Raw genomic sequence first — 10,284 nt, forward strand, 5'->3', positions numbered from 1 at the left:
TTAGTTTTATATTAAATATTCATAAAGGAAAATATCATATGCACGTGCAAAATCTGTTAATTTTTTTTACTTTAAAATGGCATTAATTGAGAAAAAGTGGCACAATATATACCAATGAAAATGTTTTTCATATTTTCTGACAACTGTATAGAAAGAACGATGTTGGTTTGACAGCAATCCAATCTTCGATCCACGTTAAATAACTTCATTAAGAGTTTCATTCGGTTTTAGCAGCTCGAAATACACTATACGCTGATCCCACTATATGCACACGAAGACATTATCGCCATGATTCCGCTTCGACGTCGTTGTAGATCCTGGACTCCAACACCTGGACTTTCCATGCTTGAGACTGTCGTATTGATACACTTTGATCAGCAGTCACTGTACGCCACAAAAATTTCTTTTTTAGTACACCTTTTTAGTACTTTTAATATTTTATCTGAAAGATCATTATGGAATGTACAATTGAAGGGTTTTAAATTTACTTTTTTTAAAACATTTGACAAACATTTTGTTATATTATCGACGTTGCAAAATCGCTGAATAAAATAAAAGACATAGCTCAAAAACCTACTGACAGTATAATAAAACAATTTTATTTAAGTCTGGGGCACGAGATATTGTCTTGCCTCTATGGATTCAGTCTCAATTTGTGGGTCTACTGGTTTATTCATAATTGTATGTAAACAAAAATCACACTTAAATTCTTTTTTAAAAGATTTACTAAATAACCTGAGTTGTACACTACGGTAAAACGTAAAACTTTGTTTGCTCTTATAGGAACATCTGGAACTGAAGTTATAGAGTCAAGTAATTAACAGTAAGAATACTGCTGGCTGAATTAATACAAACTTTACCATTACCTTCTGAAGTTTGTTCAAATGTTGATGACACTTGCTTCGAACATCCTGGTTGTGGACCTGGAACGTTGGAAATAGGCACTATAAATATAGTAAGATAGTTTAGAAATTAATGGTAACAATTTTGAACAGAAATGTGACTGATTCCTTCAATTTACCTTCTATATCATTTTGATTTTGATCCACCTCCATTTTTTCTCTCGTTATAATATTTTCACCATCACTAAATTGTTCATAAGTACTTAAAGGAAAGTTTAAATATATCACAAAAATGTCTATGACACGGTAACGATCATAAACTTGTTTCATCTTTAACCCAATCAGTTTAGGATTTTTAATGTTTTCTACTAATTTCTTAAAGATCGTCGGGTACTTTTTTAGCGGAAAACCATGATGCATTTCGTCACTATCTGTGCATCCGCGCATACAACACTTCCTTGAACGAGAATGCATTTCAACTACCGACTGATATATACTAATAAAATCAAATAATAATTTAATGTATAAACGTTATAAAAAGCTAACTACACTGTTCTCTATATAAGGCACATTTAAAATGGCGTACAAAATAAATAAGCCATAGAATGAAATGAACCCATTTTTTTGGTTCAACCAGGTTGTCCAACAAGTACCAAATAGTCTTTTGCTAATGTTATTGAGTTTCGACAGGAATCTCCGTATTTAGTTACCTACCGCGAACGATGAGAATACGATAGAGTTTTAATCAGCCGGTTAAAATGTCACAAATGAGATGTATGATTCTAGATGGATATTCACGTTTCTCATAAACCATGAGGTAGGGATGCCGAAAAAATATCGATATTTTTGACCGATATTTTTGTGACCAATATATCGATATTTTTCGATACCTTTTCAAAAAAATCAAATATGTTCCTTAAACGTTATAAAACAAAACCATTTAATTATTTTTAATAAACCTTTTAAATTGGTACTTAGTTTTAAATTTTTTGGATAGAAACACCTGGAGTTGTGCAGTTGTATACAGAGAGACATACTAGTACCAAAGCTGTGCTCCACAGAGACAGACTGATCGAACTATGAATTTATACAGGGTCGCTTTCTGAGGAATGAAAATTTTTCTATTATTGCAGAGCAGAAATCATTGCCCTTGTAGTTGGTATGATGGATTTAGGATGACCACTTGACTCTTCGATCGAGATGGACACCGAAGTATAGTCTATTCAAAATAACAGTGAACTCATGTAATCAATATATTTAATGTATTGCCTACCGCAAATTGTAAATTCGTTTTAGAGTAAGACAATATTTTCCTTCTCCTTTTATTCTAGTTAAAAACAGACACAATGCTGTCAGATAAATTCGAACATGTAACCAAACCAGCCTGCAAAAGTCGTCCGGTTGTCAAACGTCTGCAAGATCCTTCAGAATAATAATTATAAAAATTACATGTTATAAACTGGCAAACGTTATTTTAACGCTTTGCTTGTTTTGATAAATTACAAATTGCTGCTTAATGATTAAAAATGTCGAAATCAGACAAAACAGATTGCGTCTCTAATCAGTTACTTCGAGCACAAACGAGATAACCACGGGCTCCCACTTGCCAGTAAAATTCGTTAAAAGAGTAAAAATTTTTACTGTTGAATATTAAGTTGCTACGGCTTTTATTGAAAATATTTTAGAGCGTGTTGCAATTGCACTGAATATTAGTCCCTGAAATATCTCAAAAAATTAAAATATAACCTTGGACTCACCGAAAATGTACAATTAATTCAGAGGAAAATGTTAATCTGAAAAGTATCCAAGAAGTTTATTAGAACTTCCAGACATTGCTTTTGAAGAATACAACTTTTAAAAGCATATAATAAAATCAAGGAAGACTTATTATTTAAATTTGTGTATTTAGATGAGACACGGATATTTCAGAAATGAACCAATATACCAATTCTCAGGGCAAGATGATAATAAAAATAGTTTTGAGACAACAAAAGTGGATGGGAAAAGGTAAACGTTGGAATAACAATTTATTAGGTTTTATTAGGAATAACATTTATTAATAATCTATTGCAGATATATTGTACTTCATGCTGGAAACATGAGTGGTTAATAACATCTTCGGTCTGAAGGAATTCGATCAGACACATTGAAGAACAAATTGACAAATGATGGAATCGTGAACAAATGTTATATTGATTAAAAATTAGCACCTTAGTTAATCACTTGATCATGATTCAATGCTGACAATTTGCAAGACAGGGTGATGGGAGTGGAAACAACTAAAGGTGAGTATATAGTTAATATATGATAACTGCAGAAAATCTTATTGTAGAATGTGAAAGATATATGTGCACCGCTATGTGTGTAATTGTTCAGAATATACATGAGCATTTGGTTAAAATGTGTGAGTAGAGATTAAATCTAGTTTTATCATATAACAGGTCAATTGAAAAGTCCTAGGTCTGACACATAGATGACGCTAGCCCTAACCCTAAAAAGATGCGTCTACAAATTTGACAGCTGTCGGATCATTAGTTTGTGAATTATAGAATTTTGAGTGAAGCAACTTTTGTTATTGTGAAAAAAATGGATAAAATAATAAAATTAATAAAATATTGCTTTTTGAAGGGAAAAAATTCAGTTGAAGCTAAAACTTGGCTTGATGCCGAGTTTCTAGACACTGCCCCAGGAAAATTAACAATCAAGTATTGGTGTGCTAAGTTTAGACGTGGTGAAATAAGCACCGAAGACGGTGAACGCAGTGGAGGCCCAAAAGAGGTTGTTACCGACGAAAACAAAAAAAATCCACAAAATAATTTTGAATGACCGTAAATAGAAACTGAATGAAATAGCAGACACTATAAAGATATCAACTGAAAGTGTACATCATATCATTCACGAATATTTGGGTATGAGAAAGCTCTGTGCAAAGTGGGTGCCGCGCGACTTCACTTTTGACCAAAAACAACGACCAGTTGATGATTCGGAGCAGTGCTTGAAGATGATCAAGAAGTCCGATCGACAATCATCCGAGTGGACTGCACACGATGAACCCGCTCCAAACCGTGGGAAAAAGCAACAGTCGGCTCGCACGTTTATGGCGTCTGTATTTTGGGATGCGTATGGAATAAATTTCATTGACTACCTTGAAAAAGAAAGTACCATCAACAGCGACTATTACATAGCGTTATTGGAGTGTTTGAAGGACGAAATCGCCGAAAAACGGTCGCATTTGAAGGAAAAGAAAGTGCTGCTTCACCAAGACAATGCACCGTGTCAAAAATCCATGAATTGGGTTTAGAATTGCTTTCTCATCCACCGTATTCTCCAGATCTGGTCCCCAGCGATTATTTCCTGTTCTCAGATCTCAAAAGAATGCTCGCTAGAAATTTCGAAATAAAGGACAAATCGTACTACAAAAATGGTATCGAAAAATTGGAGGGTCGCTATAATAAGTGTGTCACCCTTGAAGGGAATTGCGTTGAATAAAAAAAATTAATTTGCCAAAAAATGTGTTTTACTTGAATGTTTATTTAAATGATTTTTCAATTGACCTAATATATTTATATATACAGGTAGTAACAGAACAAACTCAGGACAAATACGAGTTTTCGAAAGTGATATCAAAATTACTTTACAAGGAAACAGGATACCGAAGAAAACAACAACCAAACGTAAAAAGCCCTTCAATAATATATGCATTAGATGTACTAGAATGTTAAAATAAATTATATTTGATAACAGTATTTTTGTTTAATTATTTATTTATTGAAGATGGTACGCGCGAAACATGTTCAACCGTTTTACTCGGCTTAATATGTAGTAAGCAGAACTTATACCACACGATCGTCTGGTTAAGCTGAACTTGGGAGAGGAAAATCGGCCATGTACAGATTGAACAGGATCGGGGCTAGGAAAGAACCTTGTGGAACTTCCACTGAGATTTGTTTCCGAGACGAAAATTGCACCATCAATGTTGGAATTAATACTTGGAAATACCTATCTTCCAAATAGGATTGTATCATTGATAAGTTATCCGGTAAACCGAGTTGTTTAGCTTTGAATATTAGACTGTCAATCCAAATTTGATCGAAAGCTTTAGTGACGTTTAAAAAGACTTTTACTTTTACAAAAAGCCTACGCGAGCAGCTTGATGAAGGATTTTATGTATGGGGTAGAATCCGAATTGTTCGCCAGGAATTAATTATATTATTGCATCTGTAAAGTTATTTAAAGCGTGGATTATCGCTTTTTCTTCGAGTTTAGAGGAAATAGCAAATGGAAGTTCTGGTCTTTTATACCCTCGGGATCCATGGTACCAATCGATGCGTACTACGAACCGCTGGTGTATGAACGGCTATATACTACATATAATTTATTACGAATATGTAAGCATATAATAGCTTCTATTTAACAAAACTCGTTTTACATATATTAAGGGGATTTTTGCATCAAACAATAACCGAGTGGTCGAATGGATTTGTTCAGTTTAAGTGCGGTGCATTTATAAGCGAATGTAAACACAATTTATACAGTTAAAGGTAAAATATATCCGGAATATAAGGTATATGTATAAGTTGTAAGATCTCTCAGGAGTCCACTACTAACTCTAAAATCCTCGTCCAAAACATTAATGTTTTCATAATGATTGATCTACCTATTAGTAATAATAATAACGTTAAACGCTTGCCAAACCAAATAACCCACAAAAACAAAATGTGACTTCTCCATACCTAACGGGCATGGAAGCAATATTTTATTTGATTAATAGCATGATGATGATTAATAGCATTTGATTAATAGCAAATAACAATGATGAATTGTGAAAATTGTAAAAGAAATTAAAAATATTATTGTTAAAAATATGAAAAGTTGAGCTTATACTAATGTTATGTTGTATGTGCGGATTTTCATCTTGTCAACTTATTTTTTTTGTGACGGCCTATTTTGCTAATAATGTATAATAAGTCTAAAAACTGATGAATGTCTAATTTAGAGACCATCTAGTCTTACCCAGTTGCTTATTGGTGTGATTTTTTCTTATTGAATTTATTTTCTTTATGGGCAATCATATTTATCAACAATCACAACTGTTCCCTATCCCGGAGTCAAATGCAACTACCAAGCTGCCCAGTTACAATAAATCTTCCAAACCTTGTCCATGAAACGTTACTCTCCCTTTTTTCGTATCTTACATAAAAAATAATCGTAGACACAACATTATTACCAAGAATGCTATAATGATACAAATGGCTTAGAAATATTTTATGTTGATGAAATTCCTGTAGCTCGACATCAGTTGTGATCGTAAACTCTATTTAATCGTAAATTACTGTTTGATTTTATGATCTGTCAAGAACTGAAGCTGTTAGTGCTGTTGATAATGGTTTCCTTTCTCAGCGCTTTACTGAAGAGAGCAGGTATAGATGTACTAAACCAGTATTTCTACATATACATAGCTTTCTTCATTGTTCATGATAGACTAATATTGATTTCCTTGATCAACATGAAAAACTATATGTTTCATCGCTTGTAATGATTTAATTGATATATTGGTTACATACAGCTTTCAATAATAGCCCTGTTTCAGCGATTATCACCAACTATCCAAAATCAGTCTACACATATGCATATTACTTTATGGACGCCATCCACCAAATCTGCAATAATGCATAGTTAATATCTCAAGTTTATCTGCAAATTCTAACACGTTCTGTTATCCAGAAAAGCATCAAAAGACAAAATCATAGTAAATCATGATTCCAAGATTTCACTATACCGCATGTATAGCGAATTCATTCACGCATATATGGCAAAATATGCTGTATATCAATCATAAGCAATTTACTTTAATAATCCTTACATACATAATCATTCAGAGAGGTTTTAATTTAATTAAATAATTCCACCATAAATACAAAATAATGTATTTCCTATATAGTATATACAAGTCTTTTCAAACAAAAAATTAAGTTTTAGACTTCCTTTTAGTCTGTTTTTTAGCGCTTTTGCTATGTTTTTTTCCTCTTCCCATGGTTTTTAATTTATTCTTTTGCGCCCTAATATCCTTTTTCATTCTTGGATCAACAACCTTATATCGACCCTTTACTCCCGCTGGACGTTTAACACGTTTAGCTGCCATGTGTTTCTTAGCAACTACATAAGTAACTTCTTTCTTTGGTTCTTGATGTGCTTTCTTATAGATCCTATAATTAAAAAATAAAAATATATAAATACGATAATGTAATAAACGAAAAAACATACTGTTTAATTTGTTGTGCCTTCTCTCTTTCAGAGACATCAGCATTATCCAATACTGCTTCAGCCTTCTTTTTAGCCTTTTCCAACTTTCTTAAAGCGCGCCTCTTCTTTCTAGCTTTTGCTTCTATTACTTTCTTTATTGGTCTAACATTTATTTCCTCCAATTTCTTTTTATAATCGTTAACTAATTCCTAATTATTTGACAAGAATATTTTAAAAAGATATTATCGATTAATATTCAAACTAACCTTTGGAACTGGAGCTTCTTTTTTCATATGTTTCTGTTCATCTTGTACAAACCAATCAGGTAAATGTTCATCATTAAATGCGTATCGATTCCATGCTGCGTCTATTAAATCTCGTTTGGATTTTTTACTGTTAATCATTAAAGTGCCTAATGCCAATTCTTCTTCAGTTAATTTATGTTTTTTGCCTTTTCTTCCTCCTACTGCAGCTAAAAAATTATAAGCAAACAATAACAGTACAGATTTAACTTCACAATCTCTTACCATTAGTTTTAACTACTTCAAAACCATCTTTTTTACTATTATTAATTGGGACCCTAATCTCTTTTTCCACGTCATAATCTGAATCACTGTCAGTATCACTGTTATCAGAACTGTAATCACTATCCCCATTGTCTCCTTCTGACATTATACTTGATTTTGTTATTTTTGTTTTCTCCAGTTTTTTAATTTTATCACCTTCACCTATATCAAATGTAAATATAAATAATACATTAACTACATTAACTAAAAATTTTACCTATTACTTTAGCACCCTTTTTTTTATATTCTTCAACCATTTTATCTAAATCGGCATCCTCAACTTTATCATCAATTAAATCCTTAAATATATCTCTTTCAAACCATAATTCTGCTTTATGAGCTTTTTTCTGTTCTTTATCTCTATAATCTAAATCAGTTATTAAAGGGTGTTCACTTTTGTTTTTTCCTTTAACATTCTTCACACTTCCCTTTGTTTTATTCCTATTTTCCTCTACATCAGATTCATCAGAATCAAATCCTAAAAAATTAAAAATTGGTTATTTAATTCATTTATAAATATAATTTTATATAATGAAACAATTCTACCTAATCCATCATTGTTATTTCTACTACTATCAGATTCATTATCACTTTCCATTTCTAACTCGGAATCAGAATCTTTGTAATATAACCCAGAACTGTCTAAGTGCTGTTCGTCTTTATCGTATCTACAAAATTATATTGTTAAAAATATTATACCTTATGGTTTAAACACACCTTAAATATTTTCGCTTAGGGCTTTCTTCTTCATCTTCAGATGAAGCTACATAATCAGGTTCCTGATCCATTACTTTATTTAACTTTCCCTTATCATTAACTTGTTTTAATGAAAACATATCATCACCTTCAACTGTTGGACCATCATCACCTATAAAAAACAATTCATTAAAACCAACCTCTTCAGTGTTGAAATATTTAGTACCTTTCAGAATCATTTTAAGATTCAACTTTTCATTAAGTTTCTGCCTTTCCTTTTGGACTTTCTTACGTTTTCGTTTCTGTTCTTTCAGTTCTTCACTTTCAATATCAAGAATCTGTTGATCGATTGCTTTTAAATCTTGATCTTCATCTTCACTTTCTAAATTATAAATGATAAGCTAAGATATTTATAAATATATATTTACTTACTTTCATTTTTATCCTCTTCATCACTAATCTCCCCTTGTGCTTTAATATCTTCATTTTTTTTAATATATTCTTCATGTAAAATCTTCCACCAATTCATTATATTTCGAAGATCCTTACGTCCCAAAACCTTAATATCTTTAAAACATTCTTGAATTTCCTTAGTTGTTTTTTCATGATTTAATATATATGCATCATCAAAAATAATTTCTGATGCATGTTGAAGAATATCAACACCATTTTCATGCTTAATAAAATCTGATACATTAACAGTATGAAAAAGTGTATAATCATTCTCTGGATAACCCTCTGCCTTTCCTTTCTTATTTTCTGGATGAAAAATATTTAATTTATTTTTTGGCTCAATTTCTAGTTCTTCAAATACATATTTAGGATCCATAAATTTGGGATCAATTTTATCAGGAGCAATATAATTTTGACAAACAACAAATATTTCAGCAGATTCATTACGAGAAGCTTGAGGCTTTGTTGCATGCACTTTTTTGAATAGTTGTTTAAGAACCCACACAAGTGAATTGTAATCCTTGGATCTGAAAACTTTTGTAACAAACCATCCACCTTTGCGTAAAAATTGTGTTGCCAATTTTAATGAACTTAATGTTAGACAGGCTTGTGAATAGGCATCATGTAACCAATTTTTACCAACATTTGGGGCACCATCATGAAGAACTACATCAACTTTCCAAGTTTTTAATTCCTTAGTTATTGCTACTTTACACTTATCAGTAGTAATGTCTTCTGTTAATGAAATAGTGCCTGGTATGGGCTTGATCGGAAATAAATCCACACCTACTATTATACTTGAAACAGGCATATTTTGTTTTGCAACTTGCATCCATCCTCCAGGGGCTGCACATAAATCCAGACATACTCTAGATTTTTGTAAAAATTCAAATTTTCGATTTAATTGTATTAACTTAAAAGCAGCACGAGATCGAAAACCTAAAAGAAATCATTGTGTTTTTTATATTAACTGATAGTAATAAAATAATACCAGTCTCCTTTGCTAGGTGGTAGAATTTATCTTTTCGCTGTTTTCCAATTTTTGTTTTCTTTCCCATCTTGGTTCAGCGTTAACTACTGATTGAGTACAAAACCACAAAATACTGAAACTACTTATACTATTCTACCCATTAACTTATAGTACCTATTTTGTATACAAAACTGTTTAAAAACGTGCAAAAAGTGAGGTTAAATTACAGTAGCTTTTTTGAAGGATAGCATTCTAATGTCAAAAATAGCTAATATTATATTCTAATATTATAAGATTATGAATTTTATCGATTAAGGCCAAAAACACAGGATTACAACGGTTGAGATATTTTAAATTAGAATATCATCTTACGGTAAGTAAGGATAAGACACTACAAATTTGTTTTATTAATTGGATTTTTCACCTTCGCTAATTATTCTATGGATGTTAATTCCGTAACAAGCGCAATAATCGAAAAAACTATTCGATTGTTTGAAGTAATATATATATAATT

General features: G+C 31.6%; 1 protein-coding gene across 1 annotated transcript; it reads right to left on the reverse strand.

Moving 5' to 3' along the window:
• Nucleotides 1–6,749: 6,749 nt before the first annotated feature.
• Nucleotides 6,750–10,254, reverse strand: LOC143190981 (pre-rRNA 2'-O-ribose RNA methyltransferase FTSJ3). The gene is made up of 10 exons (XM_076395609.1): nucleotides 9,792–10,254; nucleotides 8,780–9,739; nucleotides 8,574–8,729; nucleotides 8,369–8,519; nucleotides 8,198–8,319; nucleotides 7,869–8,129; nucleotides 7,613–7,813; nucleotides 7,352–7,557; nucleotides 7,107–7,294; nucleotides 6,750–7,048 (listed from the first exon to the last, which is right to left on the reverse strand). The coding sequence occupies exons 1-10, from the start codon at nucleotides 9,856–9,858 to the stop codon at nucleotides 6,811–6,813; spliced, it is 2,550 nt and encodes an 849-aa protein (XP_076251724.1). The 5' UTR covers nucleotides 9,859–10,254; the 3' UTR covers nucleotides 6,750–6,810.
• Nucleotides 10,255–10,284: the final 30 nt, after the last annotated feature.

Source organism: Rhynchophorus ferrugineus, unplaced genomic scaffold (assembly GCF_030347505.1).
Source record: "Rhynchophorus ferrugineus isolate W39M unplaced genomic scaffold, kcgeb_rfMv2 rfM2, whole genome shotgun sequence".
Classification (NCBI taxonomy): domain Eukaryota; kingdom Metazoa; phylum Arthropoda; class Insecta; order Coleoptera; family Curculionidae; genus Rhynchophorus; species Rhynchophorus ferrugineus.

Coding starts and splice junctions, on each gene's coding strand:
- LOC143190981 (XM_076395609.1), bottom strand. CDS start 9,858: ATGGGAAAGAAAACAAAAATTGGAAAACAGCGAAAAGATAAATTCTAC. Junction 8,520..8,573: donor TCTTAAAATGATTCTGAAAG/GTACTAAATATT, acceptor TGTTTTTTATAG/GTGATGATGGTCCAACAGTT. Junction 7,295..7,351: donor AAGAAGCTCCAGTTCCAAAG/GTTAGTTTGAAT, acceptor TCAAATAATTAG/GAATTAGTTAACGATTATAA.